Consider the following 23,691-nt stretch of genomic DNA (forward strand, 5'->3'; position numbering starts at 1 on the left):
AACCAGGTATTGGTACTTTTGGAAGTGTGGACAGGTGCCAAGTCCTGATGGATAATGAAATCGGCATCTCCATAAAGCTTGTCAGCAGAGGGAAGCATGAAGTGCTCGAAAATTTCCTGGTAGACGCTGCATTGACTCTGGACTTGATATAACACCGTGGACCAACACCGCTGCGCAGTGGTCCAAAATCCTGTTTTCATATGAAAGTAAATTTTGCATTTAATTTGGAAATCAAGGTCCCAGAGTCTGGAGGAAGAGTGGAGAGGCATCAATCCAAGTTGCTGGCGGTCCAGTGTGAAGCTTCCAGTCAGTGATGGTTTGGGGAGCCATGTCATCTGCTGGTGTTGGTCCACTGTGTTATATCAAGTCCAGAGACAACGCAGCAGCCTAGCAGGACATTTTAGAGCACTTCATGCTTCCCTCTGCTGACAAGCTTTATGGAGATGCGGATTTCATTTTCCAGCAGGACTTTGCACCTACCCACACTGTCAAAAGTACCGATACCTGGTTTATTAACCACAATATCACTGTGCTTGATTGGCCAGTAAACTCGCCTGACCTAAACATCATAGAGAATGTAATGTAAAAGAAAAAAATGCTGGAAATAGATCACTCCGTGGGTAATGAATCTATATAATACATGAGTTTCGCTTTTTGAATTGAATTACTGAAATAAATTAACTTTTTTAATATTTTAATATTAAAAATAAATAGAGTACAAAGGTTCTTTAAGCTCCCTATTGGAATTATTTGTCGGTATTACTGCTAGCAACTTTGTGTTGTGAATAGTTTGAATCTTTTAGAGGGGGGTTACAGTAGTTCACGGGAGGGGGGGGGGGGGGTTTCCTAGGTGACCGATTCCCTTTAAAATTAATTCAAAATATAAAATATCTAACCACGTAAGGCCTATACTGGATATTCAGGATGAAGCAATATTTTTAATCAACGTATTCCAACATCCGTAACGTTTACGTTTTTTTGCAAGCGGTTAAACTCAAAAAGTGAATGTAGATTAAATTATAAAATATTTACCGTCTGTGTTCTAGTGAGAGAGAATTAAGATTAACCAACAGCTTCCTCCTCTAGCTGACTCCATAATACACAGAAGAATCATCTTATAATATAGCATTCAAGAGAAAAAACAAAAAACAAAGATGACTGAGCTCACCCAATGGGTCCACTGGAGTACCCTTGAAGATGCATCGATAAGTGGTGAGGAACAGTGCCCCTTCAGCAGGTAGTAAGGGTGGACCCCCAAGACTACCACCTGAAGCTTCCTCCCGTCCATCTGGTAAAAGATATACTCGAAGACCTTCCATTACCAAATCCTCACCTACTAACAATGTTGGGCGCAACAATTTTGGCTATGAAAGATAAAAACCAAGAACAGGGGTAAGCACAATTTAAAAGGCAAATTGAATATAGGACACACATGATTAAAATATCAAACATTTTTGGAACCAATCCAACTGATGAGCAACACCACAAGTATAAATTAAAAAACATCATTTAAGCGTACCTAACATTTCCGGTTACTTTTCAAAATAAACTGTTATATGTGTGTATATCAGGAATAACACTATTTCCGGTCATTATATGACTTGAATATGGCATATTTTAGAAGTTTTTCCCTCTGCAGGCACAAGTTTTCTCTAAGCATGTGGGTGGAGCCTAACTACTATAATGTCTAACACACACAGCACACATAGAAGATAACATCCTGGTCCACTATCTCTCGCTATAGCGCACCCTTAGATGCAGCGGAGGTCATTATACTGGGGTGATAACGCTTACCAGCAGCCTGTGTCTTCTTTTTCTCTTTCTGCTACTGCACCCTCCACCTGCTTCCCCTTCCCTATTGACCTATACGGACAGCGTGTCTCTCTCTCGCTCTGCTCCCTCCTCCTTCCTTTCCCCCTCTCATCTCTATAGACTTCTATGGGCAGTATGTGAAGACAATGGAGAGTGCTTTAGCAGAGACACCCCCACCACTTCCTGCAGTCCATCTCCTCTACTCTGTAACTAGAGATGGATTTGCTCGACAACAGGGGGTGAACAGCAGATTACAAAAACGGAGACCTAGTAACAGTAGGTTGACACAGAATTTGCATGGATAACTAAATAGGTTATACTATTATATTTGCATAAGTTGTTTAAAAAGTTAGTGTCCATTTAAGATTTCATATGCATAATCGAATAATCCACATACTAACCTTCTGGATTGGAGGCAGCCTCTTACTTTCTCTGTGAACAGCATCCAAGGTTTCTATATGCATCTGAACAATGTCTACATGAGAAGTATAACAGAAAGACACAATAATTATATCATGTGATGTACTGACTAGCTACAGTCATTCATACAGCAACTTACAACAATCATAATACGGTTTTATAAAGCTGGGGCAAATGTACACCTACTGCTGACTTCCAGGCACTACTTAAAGAGCACTATAAGGTCAATGACCTTGAGAGAAATGCTGCAATGCAAAAAATAAATAGATAAAATGACTAAAAACAAAAAGTATATGCCCTCTACTTATTGCTAATCTACTGAATGTAACTTCGCATGAAGGAGGGGACAGATGGGAGTATGACAGCAGGATCAGACTACACATGGTTTGTTTGTAGTTGGATACCATGGAGACATAGGTCTATATAGGCGCTGGAGACTGAAAATATTAGAGACCAATTATAAAAGTTGCTAAAAATGTTTATTTCAGATGCATTGGCGCAATAACAATAAAAAAGTTACTAACATTTTCCCTTAACAGTTGTCTCTTTTCCCAGAATCCCCTGCAGCATTCCACACACATTTAAAGTTGCAGGACCAGGAATTGCATAGGTAATGTAATCTTAAATTGCCTGGGTATATATTAATATTCTTTACTTTATGCTTTCTTTTACTTGTATTACTCACTTTCCCTTGATGGAAACTGAAATTTCAGTGCATAAACGGACTACATATTCTGCAGCTTTGTTCCCTGCACCAGTGGCATACCTATCATAGTGGCCACTTCTATGGTATCTGGCATTAAACATTGAAAAAAAAATACAAATTGTGTTACCTGCAGCCTCCACTAGAGGGAGGTCAATTAAAACAGATTCATGCAGCTCCCAGTGAGTTCTATAAGGTCTGTATTATTCCATACACAGTGAGCCCTAGCTAGTGATGTCTGCAGGTAGTCAGAATTTTATCAATGAAGTCAGAGATCTTGTGCTCTATAACAGAAAAAGGGAGCCGCAACCACTGTAAAAATATGGACATCATCATAAATTTGTGTCCTTCGCTAGTGCTGGATGTCATGTAACCTGTCACTGCAAGCTGGTGGTTCTGGCACAGCTTGTTTCTGTACCCCGGGCTGCTACAAATGTGGGTGCGGATGTCATCATAATGTGACGAAAATGGAGAGAGGAGATGCTGTGTAGTGACTTGCCATATACACATGATTGCATGAGATTTAGTGGTAGTTACTATAAGCCTGACATGACCATTAATAAAGGAAGTAGAAAAGGAGATCTGCTGCAGGGGAGACCACGAAGTTAAGTAGAGAACAAAAGTTAAATGTTAAGCATGTAATAAGCAATCATCAGTAAGGCTGGATTCACACGAGGTCATTACGTCCGTAATTGACGGACATATTTCGGCGGCAAGTCCCGGACCGAACACAGTGCAGGGAGCCGGGCTCCTAGCATCATAGTTATGTACGATGCTAGGAGTCCCTACCTCGCTGCCGGATAACTGTCTCGTACTGAAAACATGATTACAGTACGGGACAGTTGTCCGGCAGCGAGGCAGGGACTCCTAGCGTCGTACATAACTATGATGCTAGGAGCCCGGCTCCCTGCACTGTGTTCGGTCCGGGACTTGCCGCCGAAATACGTCCGTCAATTAGTCAATTACGGACGTAATGACCTCGTGTGAATCAAGCCAAAAGGTCTTTTTACACCGGCCAATCAACGGATCATTCACGATAATTGCTCTGTGTAAACAGGGCAGCGATCAGCAGGTGAACGAGCAAACGCTCGTTCATCGGCTGATTGTACAGTTTTAAATGCCGAAACTACACAGGGAGATGGGCTGCCGTCAACGATAATAAACAGGGAGAAGTGCGGCTGACATGATAAAAATGTATGGGGATGAGCGATCATAGTAACAAGCGCTCATTCCCATACATAGCTTCTTGTGAATGGAGAAAACGAGCGCCGATCAGCGTGCGGTCTCGTTTACAAGGTCCATGTCGCGCCATGTAATACCACCTTAATCTATCTATATTTATATAAATATATGTATTCTATCTAAGGGATTTTTTTTTACCAAGGATGCCACAATCAAGCTATATGATATATAAAATGTCCTACTATATGCGAATTAAAACAATGAGTGATATTATAGTTGATTTAAGTATTTGTTTGATACATTGGTCTCACTTTAAAATCCTGGCAGATATGCTCTATACCAGTAAGGGACTTTCAGCAGCACATCGCATAGGAGCTACTAAAAGCTCCACATTAATAACGAACAGTAGTGCTCTGAAATAAAGACAGTATTCAGTTTAAACGTTCAAATAACCATTTACTCCACGCATAAAGGTGGGATACTGCACCTGGAATCATTGTATGCAGGCCTTTGAGGTGATCAGATGTAACCCCACTCTCTGTACACACTTTGTCCACAAAACGTGTGATAAATCGGACAACACAATTAGCTACATCTGAGACTTCGGAATCTTCAAATCCACTTTCTGTATCCGCACTTTCGGCAACACTGCCTGCCATGCTGAATTATTTGGGAGGAGAAAAAAAATAATAATAATTTGGTTGACTGAAAATTTGCTAACTGGATAAAAAAAAAATAAAAGATAAATAAATACACCAGGGGACATAGGCTCCCTCAATAACCTGTTGGTGATGAAGCTGTTAGTTACACTTTCTGTATCTCCTAATCCAGCTCCCCCTCGTAGAAGTCGGCTTTTAGAGGTATCCAATGGCAGGAGGAGGTAGCTCATACGATTGGCATAGTGGATGGCCTGGCTAAACACAGTGCTCTCCTCTTTCTGGATGAGTTCTAACTGTTTTTCACGTGGAAGTGTTGGCCATAGACGACATTGTTCAGCTGCCAACTCCAGGGCCGATCTCTCCTCTTCTTCAACTTCATCCTGGTAAAACAGATTTCAGAGCATTAAGTAGATTTTACAGCCCAGTCAGCACTCTAAACTAAAGACATATTACATCATATGAAATCGGGTCATGATGGATTATGATAGGTCATGATGGATTATGATAGGTCATGATGGATTATGATAGGTCATGATGGATTATGATAGGTCATGATGGATTATGATAGGTCATGATGGATTATGATAGGTCATGATGGATTATGATAGGTCATGATGGATTATGATAGGTCATGATGGATTATGATAGGTCATGATGGATTATGATAGGTCATGATGGATTATGATAGGTCATGATGGATTATGATAGGTCATGATGGATTATGATAGGTCATGATGGATTATGATAGGTCATGATGGATTATGATAGGTCATGATGGATTATGATAGGTCATGATGGATTATGATAGGTCATAATAAATCCACCATTAATCCTGTAAAAATGGAAACCATCCCATTAGTGTGAGCAGCGCCTTAACCTATTTTTTTTTTTTTTAGCAGCGTCGCCAATTAATCTCAATAGGTAAAATAACAGTGTTTAAAAACAATTTAACTTCATGCTAAAACCACAATTGTACTGATGAATAATGGTGGGCCCAAAGTAATCTAAAACACTAAAAACCATTAAACCCACTCACATACGTCAACGCGCAATCAAATATAGGATTTGCGAAAATAACAAAAAAAATAAAGCATAACAAAGTGGATCGATCAGTCAACCTTCAAGACATATTTCATAAGTTGCATAATGGATCATCGTCTTATTATCCAAAGCTTTATGCATCCAAATGATGAATTCAATAAATCTGTACATAGGGTTGTCTATTAGGCCCCATGCACACGAACGTGCTTTTGCGGCCGCAATTCCCCCGAAAATCCACGGGAGAATTACGGCCCCATTCATTTCTATGGGGCCATGCACACGACCGTAGTTTTTACAGTCTGTGCGTGGCCCGCACCGCAGAAAGAACGGACATGTCTTATTATGGCCGTCTTCTGCGGTCCGGGCTCATTGAAAATAATGGCTGCGGCCATGTGCATTGCCCGCGATTTGCGGGCGGCTTGCGGCTGACAGTCCGCTGCCGGCCGACCCAAAAATCACAGCCGTGCACATGGCTACAGTCGTGTGCATGAGGCCTTACTCTATTGTTCATGGATTTACCTGCGTGGCAGCACGATCCCCATGAACCAAGCCTCCCAAAGCTTCAAAATCCTTTCCCTCTTACATCTCCATCACCCACTTGCCAATGCAAACGCCTATCCAAGTCACAACAAATGAAGACCGCTTTAGTATAGTTACCATGTTAGACTCCGCCTCTTCAGAATTTACATACAAAGCCCTGATGTGGTTTTGAACATCTCCATAAAACATGGCTTCCCAGAACTGCATGTTGGTCCACACTAGGTGCTCTTGGACACAGCTGTAAGCAAACTGTGTAATGCCAGGACTTAATTTCTGGAAAGAAAATTTTTATAAGGAATATTATAATAATAATACATACAAAACAAATAAATGAAGAGCATAAAAAAAGATGAATAAGTAAAACAGCTATTATTGGATCACAAAATGCAGTAGTAAAAACCTCACCCTGCAGAATGCTGTAACCAAAGGTAAAAGGGCTGCAGCTATAGAATGTTCATCCAGAGATGTACAATCCTGAAGAAGAAAAAGGCAGGTCTATTACTTCAACTCTGAAGCCTTTAGGTATCACGTAACAGAAAAGCAAGAATAGTGGGAACTCCAACTATTAGCAAAAGATTGATGTTTTATGTGTATACAAACTCTAAACATTCAACATACAAACTAAACATTCAACATACAAACTCTAAATATGCGATTATTTTTACACCATATAATACACACTTTCCACTCTGGCAAGGGCTATAGTAGGTGTTCAGTTGATGTAAGGTTTAATGTAACAGTCCATATACAGACATTGAAAAAGTTATTTTATTTTTGTTTTTTATATACCTTTAAACCCTGCACGTCCTTAGTCTGCAGCGACGTCTTTTGGCGTCAATGTAGAAGAAGCTGAGGAGCGCTCATCCTCTAAGCAGGAGCTGTAACTTACAGCTCCTGTTCTTAGAGCAGCCTGCTAAATACCGCTGGGTTGAAAAACATTCTAATCCCAGCTGTTTAACACTCCCCTCTTTGATCTCGTCATCGGAAACCCGGTGACGTGATCAAAGACCGGTGAATCGATCAGCAGTCGGCCCTGGGGGCCTAGAAAGGACCCCGGGGCTTTCTGCTCAGTCTGCCTGCTGTTCGGGCACACTATGTGCTGCCCTAACAGGAGCCTGTATCAAAGTGACAAAGTATAATATATTAGCATACAGGAGTAAGCTAAAACATTATAACTAAAAAATAAAGTTGTAAGTAAAAAGTATCCCTTAATGGTGAAAAAAAAAAGTCATTATTTAGCATAAAATATTTTTTATTGCCCCCCGTTACATAAAAACCAAAAACCTACACATTTTAGGTATCTACATGACCCTAGTAAGAAAAATTTATTTAACCGGTTATTTAGCGTGAAACGTGAATGTGATATAAAATAAAACAAGAAAAACTATCCGAGAATCGCTTTTTTCTATATTCTATATTTTTTTTCTACCCCAAATTGCGTGGGAAAAAAATACTATTTCTCCCGCATAAAACAAGGCCTCAAACAGCCGTGTCAATGAAAAATAACAGTTATGGCTGCTGAAAGGCAGGGAGGCAAAAACTGAAAAATTCAGCTGGTCATTAAGGCCTCATGCACACGACCGTAGCCGTGTGCACGGCCGTGATTTTCGGGTCGGCCGGCTGCGGACTGTCGGCCGCAGGCCGCCCGCAAATCGCGGGACATGCACATGGCCGCCGCCATTGTTTTCAATGAGCCCGGACCGCAGAACACGGCCGTAATAAGACATGCCCGTTCTTTCAGCGGTCCGGGCTCCCGGGCCGTGCAAAGATCGCAAAAACTACGGTCGTGTGCATGGCCCCATAGAAAAGAATGGGGTCGCAATTCTCCCGTGGATTTTCGGGGGAATTGCGGCCGCAAAAACACGTTCGTGTGCATGGGGCCTAAGGCCTTTTCAGGCCTGGTCATTAAGGGGTTAAACTAGGTTTCTAGCCTCCTCCGTTTTTTAGACATTGGTGCCGTTATATATGGCACCCGATATGTAAATAACCCCCTGAGCGGTCAATTGGGGGGGGGGGGGTCAATTTTTATTGTAAATTCCAGGGGGTCGTGATACTTAGCGCTCTGACACTGTACAATCAGCAACAGACAGTATCAGAGTGGCTTGTGCTGTGCGATCTCTCTCGCAAGATCAAACAGTCTTGTTGTCCTTGTCTGCGAGAGCTGAAGAGAGAATTAGAGTGTGCATGCATAAAGTTCAGGGGGTTAATTACATATCAAACGCCAAATATAACGGCACCGATATCTAAATAATGGAGGAGGGTAGAAACATAGTGTAAAGTAACACCAGGTTTGTGCAGCAGTGCCTATTACATGGCGCACTCAGCAGCACCTGTATGGGCAGGTAAAAGGTTCTCTTTAACGACCAGTGGCTGATCTATCCTTCAGACAGGAGTGCTGCTTAGCTCCTTTTTTTAACCCCTTCCCGCCCCAGCCCTTTTTCAGATTTTCATTTTCGTTTTTTCCTCCCCACCTTCCAAAAGCCAGAACGTCTTTATTTTTCCGTCTATATAGTACTGAGGGCTTGATTTTTGTGGGATGAGTTGTAGTTTTTTGTAGAACCATTTATTTTGCCATATAATGTACTAACGGGAAAAAAAATATTTGTGGGGTAGAAAATGAAAAAAAAACAGCGATTCCTCCATGGTTTTTTGCGTGCCGTTTTTACGGAATTCACTGTGCAATTAAAACAACATGTTAGCTTTATTCTCTGGGTCAATACAACTACGGCGATACCAAATATATATATAGTATTTTCTATATTTTACTACTTTTACAAGTAAAGAGTGTAAAAAATAAAATTTATTTTGTGTCGCCAAATTCCGAGAGCCACAACTTTTTTATTTTTCCGTCGATTAAGTGGTATGAGGGCTTATTTTTTGCGGGATAAGCTGTCGTTTTTAAGAATACCATTTTGGTATAAATGCGACGGTTTGATAACTTTTTAGTTCATTTTTTGTGGGAGATTAGGTGACCAAAAAATAGAGATTCTGGCGTTTACATTTATTTTATTTTTTTTACAGCGTTCACCGTGCGGGTTAAATAATGATATATTGTAATAGTTCAGACTTTTACAGACGCGGCGATACCAATTATGTTTATTTATTTATTTTTTTACTATGCTCTAGGGGGAAAATGGGAAAAGGGTTTTTTTTAACTTTTATTTTATTTACACAAAAAAAACAACAACTTTATTGAACTCATTTTTACTGTTTTTATTAGTCCAACCTAGGGGACTTCAACCAGCAATCGTTAGATCGCTTGCACGATATACTGCAATACTAATGTACTGCAGTATATCGTGATTCTGAGAGTATGCTCACACGCAGAGTCAAAAACGTCTCAAAATACGGAGCTGTTTTCAAGGGAAAACAGCCCGTGATTTTCAGACTTTTTTGAGCGACTCGCGTTTTTCGCGGCGTTTTTCACGGCCGTTTTTGGAGCGGTTCTCATTGGAGTCTACGAGAAAACGGCTCCAAAGACGTCCCAAGAAGTGTCCTGCACTTCTTTTGATGTGGCTGTAATTTACGTGCCGTCTTTTGACAGCGACGCGTAAAATGAGAGGTCGTCGGACCAGTACATTGTAAAGCCCGTTGAAAGTAATGGGCAGATGTTTGCCAACGTATTGGAGCCGTTTTTTCAGACGTAATTCGAGGCGTAAAACGCCTCCGTTACGTCTGAAAATAGGTCGTGTGAACCCAGTCTGACAGGTAGCTATTAAGCCCTGCCAGAGGTAGGTGTACAAAGATGGCCCCCAGGCAGCCATAGCAACAATCGCCCCCCCGTGATTGCGTTGCGGGGGGCGCGATGAGCTATTAGATGGGGTCGCCCCCCTCTTTCTAACGATTTAAATGCTGCAGTCTCTGTTGACCGCTGCATTTAACGAGTTAAACTAGCTGGATCGCGCTCGAGCGCGATGCTGCTTGTTACTCTGAAGTGTCGGCTGTAACAAACAGCATACACCGGAATCGTATGAAGCGGGTTCACTCCGTGAGCCCGCTCCATACTTCCCCTACCCGACTTTGGCGTATGGATACGTCAAATGTCGGGAAGGGGTTAAACCAAAATGGTACCAATAAAAACTACAATTCATCTTGCAAAACAAAAGCCTGAAAATTGCGCTATTGATTCAGTCAAAAAACCTGAACCGTTACACAAACCATCATTAGTAACAGAAGCATTACCATTGAAATCAATGGTAATGTACACAGAAGCTAAGGTTTCCAATTGCCTTTCCATTGATGGGTTCCTCCGACGGATAGCTCAGACGGAACCTATCAACAGAAAGCGAACGCTGTGAACTAGCCCTTAGATTAGTTCTACATATGCCAAGCAAGTAAATTTACTGGAGAATTGGTTAGAATTTGGAAAGTGAAAAAATGAGTGTAACCTACCTGTAGGCAGCAGTTCATCAGACGAATAACAAAGTCAAACTGTTGGTGATCCAACACGGCACGATTCTGCTGCACATGAAGGTTGAGCTCCTGTGTTAGACACAGTCGTGCTGCTCTCCCTTTCAGTGCCCGAAGAACAGCAGGATGAAGCTACAGTGAGGAAGTCCAGTTCGAAAAGATTAATTTTTCCAGGGTACATATTTTCATACACTTAAAATGAGATGATTGACAATAGGATTTTTTTTTTTTTGCTTACCTATAAAATCATTTTCTTGCAAAGTTCATTAGGGGACACAGAAAATCATGGGTATAGGTTGCTGCCACTAGGAGACACTTCGCAATAAAAAAAAGTGTTAGCTCCTTCTGCAAAGGCTATACCCCTCCTGCAGACACAGAGCTAATCAATTTGTATCTAAGCAGGAGGAGCAATTTAGGAGAAGCCAACAGAAGGTAAACAGTAAACCTCGAACCAAACCCATGATGGTTCAGAACCGAATTCATTCAGATAGGACAGCAAATAAGTATCAAGCACAAGAAAACAACTGGGTGGGAACGGTGTTCCCCTTTGAACTTCACGAGATAAGGATTTTACAGGTATGCAACAAAAAATCCAATTTTCTCGCTCGTATCATTGGGGGAAGACAGAAAACCGTGGGATGTCAAAGCCATTCCGGAGGAAGGGAAGAATAGAACATTACCCAACTGGCTCAGTAAGCCACTACAACCTGCGGATACTAGACACCGGGAAAAAAAAACATCATTAGGATGCAAGTGTGCACCTTAATTTGTGGAGAGAAAGACCTGGTAGCGGTCCAATGCCTCTGTGGAGCAGAGGTCAAATGGCACGCCAGACAAAAGCCCCCTACCGAAGTGGTGGAACGGGCTGTGTGTTAAAGAAGGAAACCAGAACCACATCTGGATGGCGTAGAAAAGCATGTCTGGGATGAGAAGTACTGGATAATGGAAAACTCCACCCATGTCTGCAGCAGGCCTGCGAAACTCATTCCAAGATCTTCTAAGTGTGGTCTAACCATAAGCTGGTGGTAAACAGGCATGAGAAATTAGGGCGTCTTCTGAGTGACAACTAGGAAGTACAGACAGAAGAAAAATAAAGTGGGTACCGCAGACTACGAGCGAGTCCTGAGTCACTAGGATAGATGAAATGTCTTTTGCCACGATCTGACTGAACAAACCAGGAGAGAAGCAGGAGAGGGCAGATCTACCTCAGGAAAACTAATCCCAGGAAAGGAGTATACACTGTACAAGACAGATAATTAAGGAACCACTTGATTAGGTCAAGACGTTTTCTGTTGAAGCAGACCGCTATCCAGTAGATCATACTGTCATGTATTTGTGAGAAAGTATTCGGCACACTGAGTCGTGAGTTTCAATTTTTTGAAGTTTATTATATTCGATGCCAAGGGTTTGGTGCGTGCAACGTTTCAGTCAAAGGACCTTCGTCAGGCACTACAAGTATACAGAACATTGTACGTGGGTATATTTGCATCATATATACACATAAATCAAAATAAAACATGACATGTTTTATTTTGATTTATGTATATATATATATATGATGCAAATATACCCACGTACAATGTTCTGTATACTTGTAGTGCCTGACGAAGGTCCTTTGACCGAAACGTTGCACGCACCAAACCCTTGGCATCGAATATAATAAACTTCAAAAAATTGAAACTCACGACTCAGTGTGCCGAATACTTTCTCACAAATACGATAGGGTTGGGACCCTATTCGTGCACCTTCTCTGATCTAGTGCATTCTGAACCAATCTCATACTGTCATGTAGGCAACCGGGAGAGCTGAAGGTGACATTAGAACTTGGCAACAGACAGCATCTCTAAGGAGCAGTCACCTAAATGGTCCAAGTAGGCAACCCACAGGGGCATTGTCAGACTGGATGAAAACGAATGCTCCTAACGAGGGAAGTCCAGAAAAGAAGAAACGGCAACAAGAGGGCCTACCTCATAGAGCCGCATGTTTGGGATGAAGAGTCCCGAAGAGAAGAGGCCTACCCACCACCTGAGCAATTATGAGCGAAAGTTATTCCCCATGTAGATACAATCTAGTTAAGTGTTGGACCAAGACACAAGAATCAGTGAAACAGTGATCCGTGAGTACTTTTCTGAAGCTGGGTCATCTATCCAAGTGTAGAACAAAAAAGCACCCTCAGTTGACTTCTATACAGAGGTGCCTCGCTGTGTATTTCACTGCAAAGGAAAATTGAGTGGTACAAACTCTCCTAGGTACACCCTGTGTGAATCGACATATTGGCCAGAAGGTCTGTAGAGCCAGTCGTTCCGAGTGGGAGAAACCACCACCATGCGACAGATTAAGAGACTCGCGACTGAGTAAGAAGAACTTTCAGGAGAGTCACTTTACCCTGAAGGGGGAACCCTCACTACCAGGGTGTAGAAGGGACTGAAGCCTTAATCTGGAAAATTCCTTGAAGTATGTTAATGAGGTCTTCCCAACGGATCACCATTAGCTAATTGTCAGCATTAAAAGTCTGATTGAAGGAACAAAAACTTCTCAACAAAATAAGTACTTGCCCTAAAAAAGTGATGGCAAAGTGATCCTCTTGTCAAGGAATGTAGACAATTGAGGGTATAGGGGGATTCAGACCTGGTCGGTTTTGTTTTTAATGTGCTTAAAACAACCGCATGCAAAGGCTGCAGAGCCATGTTAGTACCGCTACCCTTAATACAATAAAGGAAAAGGAATATCAGGTTGTCCTACCGTAATGTTAAAAGAAATTCTGAGACAGCGCCCTTTGGACATCACAGAGGAACAAGGGTTGTGGAGACAGGGTTGCATTACCAATGGAAGTCAGATGAAAAACTGTAAAGTCATGGGGAGGGGTGCGGACCAATATGCCACAGTGGAGCCTAACACCAACATAAAAAAGGAGCCCCGGTGTTTCATCTAGTGTTGGACCATTAAGCCCCCTAGGCTAAGCCTCATGATTGACATGCTGGACCACAGCCAAAATAGGAGGAATACGGCCTAGCAGGCCACAGAGAAGACAAAATTACTGACTTTTTTCCCCCCCTACCGCAGTAGCCTAAATAGTGGAGCAGTTGGGCCGCAGAGCCGCCCAGAGGCGAGGACGCACACTTGGAGCCACAGAGAGGTTGTGGTGGGAATGCGTCCTGAAGGCCGCTGGAATCCATGGCCTATTGTGTAACTGGTCTGCAAAATAGCGCACTCACCCAGAAACTGCTACGTAAAGTTTTGCTATGCGGGCCGAACAACGACAGGGTGGGGGACTGCAGCCTAGCAGTCAACCAGAAAGCCACCTTCCATCGTGCTGCGGGACTACAGAAAGTGTGGCCCAGCAGGGAAGATGCGGCCCAAATTTCTTTCTATGCGGCTAGACCCCGGAGATGCGCACCTACCGTGCGGGAGGGGGAGGGGTGTTACAGGAGTCCACAGTGAACCTACTCCCTTAATTGTACAAAGTGACCAGACTGCAGGAACGTGCACCCACTCAGAGGAGCGGTGTATAGAGCACCAGCCTGAGTGGCCTAGTATGAGGCAGGTAAGTCAAGGGGAGTTTGGGCCTAGGAGGACACATGAAGCCGCGTCCTAAATTGGATAGTGCTGGCCTATACTGGACTCTTGAAAGGATGGAGTTGGGAGTGTTCTTATACTCACTCTCTCAAGTCAACGGACTTGTAGAATCCCCTTTTTGGTAACCTCAACACACGTAGTGCAGTTACTGGCACTCCACCTGCAGATGATCGAATATAGGTTAGTCAACCAGTGGTGAGAGAAATTCAGTGCAGAGGACTGCCTGGTTTCCTGGCAATTGCAGGGGGTTGACTAGACTGAACAGGCAAACAATGCATCTGCAGCGAAGTAGAAAAAATAAAGATATAAAAATAAAATAATAAAAACAGATAGGACCGACAGAAGCAGGTAAGTCTGTCTCCTATGGACACCAAGTTAAAAAAAAATATATATTAGCTTAGTGTCTGCAGCAGGGTGTAGGAGGAACAAACTTTTTTTATTGCTTAGATTTCCCCTCTAGAGCAGCACCCTATACCCACGGTACTCTGTGTCCCTCAATGTTCCGAGCAAAAAACTTTATTTAAAAATTACCAAGCACCACAAAGCAAGTTGGTCTTTACTGTAGGAATTTCATACAGCAAAAGTACACTGACTGTTTCCTTATAAACAGCAAATTCTTATTTTAGCTTGTTTAACAAAACAAATCTGTTCCTAAAATACATAACGTTATGCTTTTAAAACAGCTTGTACCAAATTCACATTGTTTCACTATTCTAAAAAAATCTTTACATCGAATCTCACAACTGCTCAATGACATATTGAGTAATGGAGACCACTGAAAATTACAATGTTGTCTTCAAAGCATTATTTTGTTTCATTTAATGTTCAGATTATTTATATAATTGACTGCATGTACTGTAAATTATGTATCTCATGCACTATTAAGCGTTTAGATTTAATCAGTTTAGATGGTGGACTGACCTAAAAAAAATACAACACTCAGTAGTCTAAGGGTGTGTTCACACGGCGGGGGTCCGTAACGGCTGAAATTACGGGGATGTTTCAGCCTGAAAACATCCCCGTAATTTCAGCCGTACCGGCATGTGCAGGCGCTTGAACGCCGCGTCAATTACGGCCGTAATTGGCGCTGCTATTCATTGGAGTGAATGAAGAACGGCTCCAATTACGGCCAAAGAAGTGACAGGTCACTTCTTTGACGCGGGCGTCTATTTACGCGCCGTTATTTGACAGCGGCGCGTAAATTTACGCCTCGTGTGAACAGACAAACGTCTGCCCATTGCTTTCAATGGGCAGATGTTTGTCAGCGCTATTGAGGCGCTATTTTCGGGCGTAATTCGGGGCAAAAACGCCCGATTTACGTCCGTAAATAGGCCGTGTGAACATACCCTTAGTGTAGCTGCAGAAATCAGCCAGGAGCCAAAAGGGGCAAATGGTGCTTAGAGGAGCACATGTGCCCCTTTCGTTCTAGCGATTGGTGGGAGTTTCAGGACCAAGACACCCACCAATAAATATTTCTGACATGTCACGATATGAAAGAAATAGATCTAAATGAAAGCTAAAAAGGCCCCTTAGTGACCAACGTGAAAAGGCGTCTTGGTGGTCACTAAGGGGTTAAATGTGGTGTAAATAACCTGCACATGTATGTTTTAGATAAACAGGTACATCATAACCAAGAATAAGAGCAGTTAATGATTATTGCATTTCTTATATAGTCAGTGAAAAATTGACCATCACCTTTTTTGCCTCCAGCATTTTGTTCTCGAAAATATAGGAAATACAGTTCCTCACAACTTCTAGCCGCCTGTTGCTGTTAGCCAGGGCACTGCCATTCCGCTCTACAATTGCTGCTACAAAGAGCAAAGAGACAAATCTCAGTTACAAAAACACGGGTAGTCTACTTGTGGAGAAAAAACACCTCAAGGAATGGTTTTTTTTTTTTTTTTTTGCATAAATCAGTTTCCATAAGTATTTTTATAATTCAGTTGGCTTTTTTTTATGTTATAAATAAAGTTAACAAACTCATTGTTGTAACAATAATAAAAACAAAAAAAAGATAAGGCCTTGTTCACATCACATTAAATGGCCTACGTTTGACGTATATGCCATGAAATGCTCCTGACGTATACGTTAAAGGTAGCATGTTCACATCAGCTCTGGCTTCCATTCATCTGTTCCTCTGACGGAAAGCCAAACGGAAAACATTGCTTTCGTTTGCATCACCATTGATTTCAAATGGTATTTTGTTTGTTTGACTTCATTTCGCTAGGTTTTAGATTTTCGTCATGGAAATAAATAGCGCAGTCCACAGCACTAGTGCTTCCGTGGGGGGAAAAAAAACAAAAACGGAAACCTAGCGTAACTAAGGCAAACAAGAACCAAATGAAACAGAAAAAATACCATTGAAATTAATGGTGACGCAAACTGAAGAGATGCTTTCCGTTCATCTGTTTCTCTGACGGAACAGATGAACGGAGATCCTAAACGCATAATCCTAAGCGCTGATGTGAACAAAACCTGAAGTGGATGCAGGAGAGCAGACATAGGTCTTTCCTTTATATATTTCTTCTGCTTAGGTTTCATTACTGGTTTTGGCATACAAAATACATGCAAAATCTGCGCTGTGTCAACAAGGCCTTACAGTGGCATCCGTCACCATAGACCGTAAAAGCATCCGTTAAATGGATACGTCATGAACTGGGGTTACAAGTTAAATGGATACCATTATAGTTTATGGGTGAAAGATGCCACTAGTTGGCATCTGTTTAAAGTATCCATCAACCATTGACTATAATGGTATGTGACGTATGCCATACAGTGGCATCTGTCACCCAACGGTGGAATATGGTTTTATGGAATAGTGTATTCCATATGTCAAAAAACTCTTACTGGTGTACACCAGTCTGACGGAGGCCAAATGTAGCCCTAATGTGTACACGTTTAGCATGTTTGCTTTCCTGACCTACGCACTAAACGTAGTGCAATAACGAGATGTGAATGAAGGAGGCCTTAAGATGCTAAAGAGGAAAGGGAAAGTGGAAAATTTTACACAGCAGAAAAATGCAGCAATAGATTTTGGCAACACAAAAGAACAAAAATACGGAAAATAGATCGTAGTGTGCTAATAAAAACACAAACCAATAGGTGGCCCAGGTGGCACCATGCACTTCTTCTCCGACCGAACAGCAGGCGGTGCATTCTGCATCTTGGCAGCAGCCTGATCCAAGATCCATTGGATGCTACTTTCGTCTAGCAGAGGGAAGGCCTTACTCTGAGGTCGCAAGTAACTGCCTTCTGATGGCCGTTGAACTTTATGCATGCTAACAGCAGGATAAGGGTTCTCCTAAAAAGGAAAAAAAAAAATTATATGACTGCTTATTACATCTAAACCTATGGGCCACAAATTCTCACAAGAAAAAGAACCTTAGTTCAAACGGTTTCACAAACACAGTAGAATTACACCCTAAAACATACAGTAACTTGTGAATTAAGTCAAATAAATAAGCGTGCTAATAAACTGTATGACAACCTCTTATAGATCTGTTCTTAGTGAATTTATGTTCAGACAGCTTGCTAAAACAAGTTTACTATAATTTATAGTTTAATCCCCGAAACCTTTGGGTCGAGAGCACCTGAATGAAGAGCTCTATTGCTCGAAAAAAGACAGCCACCTTAAGGGAGACTGAGAAACAGCAGACTGGAAGAAACGCTTGGGAGGAAGACTGGTAAATTCGATTGTGTATCCAGAAGGTACCACTTCCTGAACCCAGGCGTCCAAAATGTGGGCGAGCCAGACACCCTTGAATCAGAGAAATCTGCCCCCCATCAGAACCGAATTGAGTAGGGGTGCACCTTCTGTTGGAGTTGGCTTACCAGCTGTGGCCTTGGCAGACTGTGATTGGGTTGCCTGGATGTGCGAGCCTCATGGGAAGGTTTTCCCATCTGGTCCTGGTGTGACGGTTGTCTGGAAGACGGAGTGCCGGAGAACCCATTAAAAGAGCTGAAACCGAGGACCTGCCTTGTTGACCGGGGTGGTCCATCGGATCCTGTTCTGGGGGAAGCTAGTGCTCTTGCCACCAGTAGCTTCAGAGATAATTTTGTCCAGTCTGGTCCCATAGAGACAAGTACCTGAAAAAGGTAGCCTGGTCAAGGACTGCATGGAAGCGGTCCTTGACCAGGCTACCTTTTTCTGGTAGAGACTGAAGCACGAGCTACTAGTCAAGCAGCGTTAAGAGAAGTCTCGCATAGGTACTTGGATGCATTAGAGAGAAGATAAGACAGATCAACCAATTTCTCCTGAGGAGCCACGGAGAGGAGTTTACTATAGAACCCTCGAAACCTTTGGGTCGAGCACACCTGAATAAGAAACAGAGTGGATTGCTCGAAAAAAAAGACAGAAGTCTTGAAGGAGACAAACAGCAGACTGGAAGAAACTTTTGGGAGGAAGACTGGTAAATTCGATTTTGTATCCAGAAGATACCTCTCGGTGTGCCCATTCAGTGGTAGAGTTGGTGGGCCCATTCAGTGGTAGATCAGCTAAACCAGGTCGAGGCAAAAATAGGACATAAGGCATAGCAAGTGGCCTCAAAGGCGGACTTGGCAAAAAAATTCCACACGGCGATCCAGATGATCCTTGAAGAAAGTTGTGTCCACAATAGGCAAAGTAAGAGTTTTGGCCAGGCAGTTAACTGGAGGGTCCACCGCCGGAAACGTATCCCACTTGGAAGACAGCCTTTCCTGAAAAAGATACATAACGTCCAACCAGCTAGAGTGAGTGAACTTCTTGTCCGGGTCTTTCCATTCTTTGAAAACTATGCCATTAACTTCACAATGAGCTGGAAAGACCTTCTTAATCATTGAGGTTGAAGGAAGGAAAGGCATGGACAGAGAATCCAGAGGTGGTTGGTCGGAAAGGCGAAACATCATACCCATTATGGACTGCGGTTATGTCTGCAAGGTTACCAATGGTCCTAGAAAAGGGAATGGGCCCAGTCCAAATCAATTCCAATAATAGCAGTCATGGGTAACGCTGGGGTGGGCGTTGCAGGAGTCACCAACGCGACTGTCCCCTTGGGTCAGACATTGCAATATGGGCAATCAGCACACACAACGTTAAACGATGAGGGTGATATGGCCAGTGAGTCCATTCATTACTTGCCGTGCAATACCGAAGTCTACCTTAGCAATGGTGTAATGGCTGCCTGGCTAACTAGGTCTGCTAGAGAAAATACTCCTACAGGGAGTAAAAAATGCTCAGGGACTTAGGGCTAGGGTACCTGTAGTGAGAAAGAAAGGCATAGGGCCGGTCCTACACGGTTCCAGAAGTGTATTTGCTGTCCTAAAGGCAAAGGAAGCAAGACACGATCAGGAGGTACTGTGTCCCCAGCAGCATATCTGAACGAAGAGCCAGAGGAGGGAAGCTAGGCCACGCTCCTGAGCCGCCGCAATCGGCTGCCTTTGGATCATGTGATCTTGTGCAGTCAATCGGAGAATAGAGGCTGAATCACCATGAGAGGCGAGTGAAAAGCACGCTGTAGCGCTATTGGATGAGCAGAGGAAACGCACACACACACGATGGCGCTGCCGGCAGTATCCAGCAGAAAGTGGCACCTGTGAAAGTGTTAAGGGCCTACCGTGAGTGAAAAAAAAGCGCCCAGTGGGCAGAGTCCAGGTCACCCCAAGTAGAGTGGGGAGGAAGGTTGTAAGTCACCCTTCTGCAACCTCTATCTCCCAGATGTGTGACCAGCAGTAGCAACCCACCAGTGGTTAACCCTTTGGTAAGGGGAGACTAGTGGGAGAGATTGAAGCGGATGCTCTTCTCCCATTTGTCTTTATAGGAATGGGACAACAGCGAATTAGTAATATGACACTGTGCGCCTGCCTTGGAGGAGACAACCTTGTTTGCCAGCTAAAAATTTAAAAAAAATAGACAAACATAAAAAAATGGAAAGACTCATGTCCATAGAAAGCAGACACTCCTGCTACTGCAACAAAGCGAAGACTGAATTAGCTCAATGTCTGTAGGTGGGGTATATCCTGTAGGAGCCTTTAGCCCAATTTTCCCCTGAGGACGCCACTACGGTGGTGAAACATGTCAGGGGGGGGGGGGCTTTTCTTCTTTTAACCCCTTAAGGACGCAGCCTTGTTTTGGCCTTAAGGCTCAGAGCCCATTTTTCAAATCTGACATATTTCACTTTATGTGGTAATAACGTCGGAATGCTTAAAACCTATCCAAGCGATTCTGAGACTGTTTTCTCGTGTGACATTGGGCTTCATGTTAGTGGTAAAATTTGGTCGATATATTCAGTGTATATTTGTGAAAAATTGCAAAATGTAGAGAAAATGTTGAAAAAATAGCATTTTTCAGAATTTAAATGCATCTGCTTGTAAAACAGACGGTTATACCCCCCAAAAAACTTACTAGTTCACATTTCCCATATGTCTACTTTAGACATTTTTTGAACATTCTTTTATTTTTCTTGGACGTTACAAGGCTTAGAACATAAACAGCAATTTCTCATATTTTTAAGAAAATTTCAAAAGCCTTTTTTTTAAGGCACCTGTTCAGTTCCGAAGTGGCTTTGAGGGGCCTATGTATTAGAAATCCCCATAAAACACCCCATTTTAAAAACTAGACCCCTCAAAGTATTCAAAACAGCATTTAGAAAGTTTTTTTTAACCCCTTAGGAATTTCACAGGAATTAAAGCAAAGTGGAGGTGAAATTTGCAAATGTCATTTTTCTTGCTGAATTTCAATTTTATTCCATTTTTTTTCTGTAACACAGAAGGTTTTACCAGAGAAACACTACTAAATATGTATTGTCCAGATTCTGCAGTTTTTAGAAATGTCCCACATGTGCCTCTAGTGTGATCGTGGACTAAAACACAAGCCCCAGAAGCAAAGAAGCACCTAGTGCATTTTGAGGCCTCTTTTTTATTAGAATATATTTTAGGCAGAATGCCAGGTTTGAAGAGGTGTTGAGGTGCCAAAACAGTAGGAATCCCCCAAAAGTGACCCCATTTTGGAAACTACACCCCTCAAAGAATTCATGTATGGTTGTTACCATTTTGACCACACAGTTTTTTCACAGCACGTATTTGAATTGGGCTGTGAAATTTAAAAAATGAAATGTTTTCCAATAAGATGTCATTTTTGATAAAATTTCTTATTTTCTCAAGAAATAAAATACCCCATTTTGTTCCCCAATTTGTCCTAAGTGCGGCAATACCTCATTTGTGGTGAAAAAATTCCTTCTTAGCCCTCCCATGGGCCCAAACGGCAAAGTAGCGCTATGTGTTTGTTGGAGTCCAGATTTTGCTGGATTGGTTTTCAGTGCCATGTCGCATTTGCAGACCCCCAGAGGTATCAAAGCAATGGAAACCAACCAGAAGTGACCCCATTTTGGAAACTACACCCCTCAAGGAATTAATTTATGGTTGTTGTTACCATTTTGACCACACAGTTTTTTCACAGCACGTATTTGGATTGGGCTGTGAAATTAAAAAAATGAAATTTTTTCCAATAAGATGTCATTTTTGATCAAAAATTCTTATTTTCACAGGGAATAAAATACCCCATTTTGTTGCCCAGTTTGTCCTGAGTGCGGCAACACCCTATTTATGGTGATAAACGGCCGTTTGGGCCCATGGGAGGGCTCAGAAGGAAAGGAGTGCTATGTGTTTGTTGGAGTCCAGATTTTGCTGGATTGGTTTTCGGTTGCCATGTCGCATTTGCAGAGCCCCAGAGGTAACAAAGCAATGGAAACCCACCAGAAGTGACCCCATTTTGGAAACTAAACCCCTCAAGGAATCGATTTATGGTTGCTGTGACCATTTTGACCGCACAGTTTTTTCACAGCACGTATTTGAATTGGGCTGGGAAATTAAAAAAATTTCATTTTTTCCAGTAAGATGTCATTTTTGATCAAAATCTCTTATTTTCACAGGGAACAAAATACCCCATTTTATTTCCCAATTTCTCCTGAGTGCAGCAATTCCCCATTTGTGGTGATAAAGTGCAGTTTGGGCCCATCGGAGGGCTCAGAAGGAAAACACCATTTGGCCTACTGGAGCTTTTCTGGTGCTATGTCATGTATGCAGAAGCCCCTGAGGTACCAGTACAGTTGAAACCCCCGAGAAGTGACCCCACTTTGAAAACTACACCCCTTAAGACATTCATCTAGAGGTGTAGTGAGCATTTTGACCCCACAGGTATTGTGTAAAAGATAATGCGCAGCAGATGGTGCAGTGTGAGATTTGCAATTTTATATATATATATATATATATATTATATATATATGCCATTTCAGTGTCCGATATAGTGTGCCCAGGATGTGCCACCGGAGATATACACCCCATAAACTGTAATGTGGGTTCTCCCAGGTACGGTAATACCCTACATGTGGCTGTTATTAGCTGCCTGGGCACACAGCAGGGCTCAGAAGGGAAAGATGAGGGGGATAAGCTGTGCGGAGTGCATCAGGGTAGATGAAAAATCTAAGGGATGTATGATAAATTTTAAAACACTTTCATACAATGCCCTGGTTTTTCGGGGCACGTGTCACATTGATATATTGTGTCCTCCCTTATCCTCCTCTTATAGCAGACTTTGCATCTCTTGACTTTTTCCCTTCTTGCCAGTTTGGGGAATTTCTTCTGGAAAGTGTTGCCCTGGTACGATGCCTGTGGCCTCGCTTCCAGAAGTACTGGGTGCCCCCTTCTTGGTCCCTAAATATTAGGTTCTTGATAATGATGTGCACGGCCAGCTTCTTATACCACACCGCATAGCGCTGTAGGGCTTCAGGGCTTGATCTGACAAGTCCACCCCTCCCATGTACCTATTGTAGTCCAGGATGCAGTCTGGTTTCAGGGTCTCTCTACAGGTACCTCGTACAGGTACATGGGTACTGGTGTGGCCATGTATTGTTGTCAATACAAGACCATCGCTCTTATCCTTGTACTTGACACACAATATGTTGCTGCTAGATTGTGCCCTGCTCTCACCCCTTCTTGTTTGCCCAAGCAGAGTCTTAGGGAGGCCTCTCAGATTTCTTCTAGCAGTGCCGCATGCCGCAGGACTGGAATTGAGGCAGTTGAAGAGTGGGACGCTCGTATAAAAATTATCCAGGTAGAGGTGGTAACCCTGGTCCAGCAGTGGGTGCACCAAATCCCACACAATTTTTGCATAACTCCCAGTAAGGGGGGGGGGGCATTCTGGGGGCTGAATACTGGTGTCCTTCCCCTCATATATCCTAAATTTGTAGGTATACCCTGATGCACTCTCGCACAGCTTATACATCTTCACACCATACCTTGCCCTCTTACTCGGCAGGTACTGGTGGAATTGAACCCAACCTTTAAAATGTACCAAGGACTCATCAATAGAAATAC

General features: G+C 42.6%; 1 protein-coding gene across 4 annotated transcripts in view; it reads right to left on the reverse strand.

The window, feature by feature from the left end:
• Positions 1-23,691, reverse strand: part of SBF1 (SET binding factor 1) — a 211,465-nt gene that overhangs the window by 51,661 nt on the left and 136,113 nt on the right. For all 4 annotated transcript variants that reach the window (XM_075857594.1, XM_075857593.1, XM_075857592.1 and 1 more), the window contains 9 exons: positions 17,440-17,644; positions 16,039-16,151; positions 10,750-10,899; positions 6,763-6,831; positions 6,475-6,630; positions 4,900-5,156; positions 4,605-4,777; positions 2,214-2,287; positions 1,169-1,364 (listed from right to left, as the gene is read on the reverse strand). In XM_075857594.1, the coding sequence (XP_075713709.1) occupies positions 1,169-1,364; positions 2,214-2,287; positions 4,605-4,777; positions 4,900-5,156; positions 6,475-6,630; positions 6,763-6,831; positions 10,750-10,899; positions 16,039-16,151; positions 17,440-17,644 (1,393 nt within the window). The remainder of the gene's footprint in view (positions 1-1,168; positions 1,365-2,213; positions 2,288-4,604; positions 4,778-4,899; positions 5,157-6,474; positions 6,631-6,762; positions 6,832-10,749; positions 10,900-16,038; positions 16,152-17,439; positions 17,645-23,691) is intronic.

This window comes from Rhinoderma darwinii, chromosome 3, assembly GCF_050947455.1.
Source record: "Rhinoderma darwinii isolate aRhiDar2 chromosome 3, aRhiDar2.hap1, whole genome shotgun sequence".
In the NCBI taxonomy this organism is placed as follows: Eukaryota; Metazoa; Chordata; class Amphibia; order Anura; family Rhinodermatidae; genus Rhinoderma; species Rhinoderma darwinii.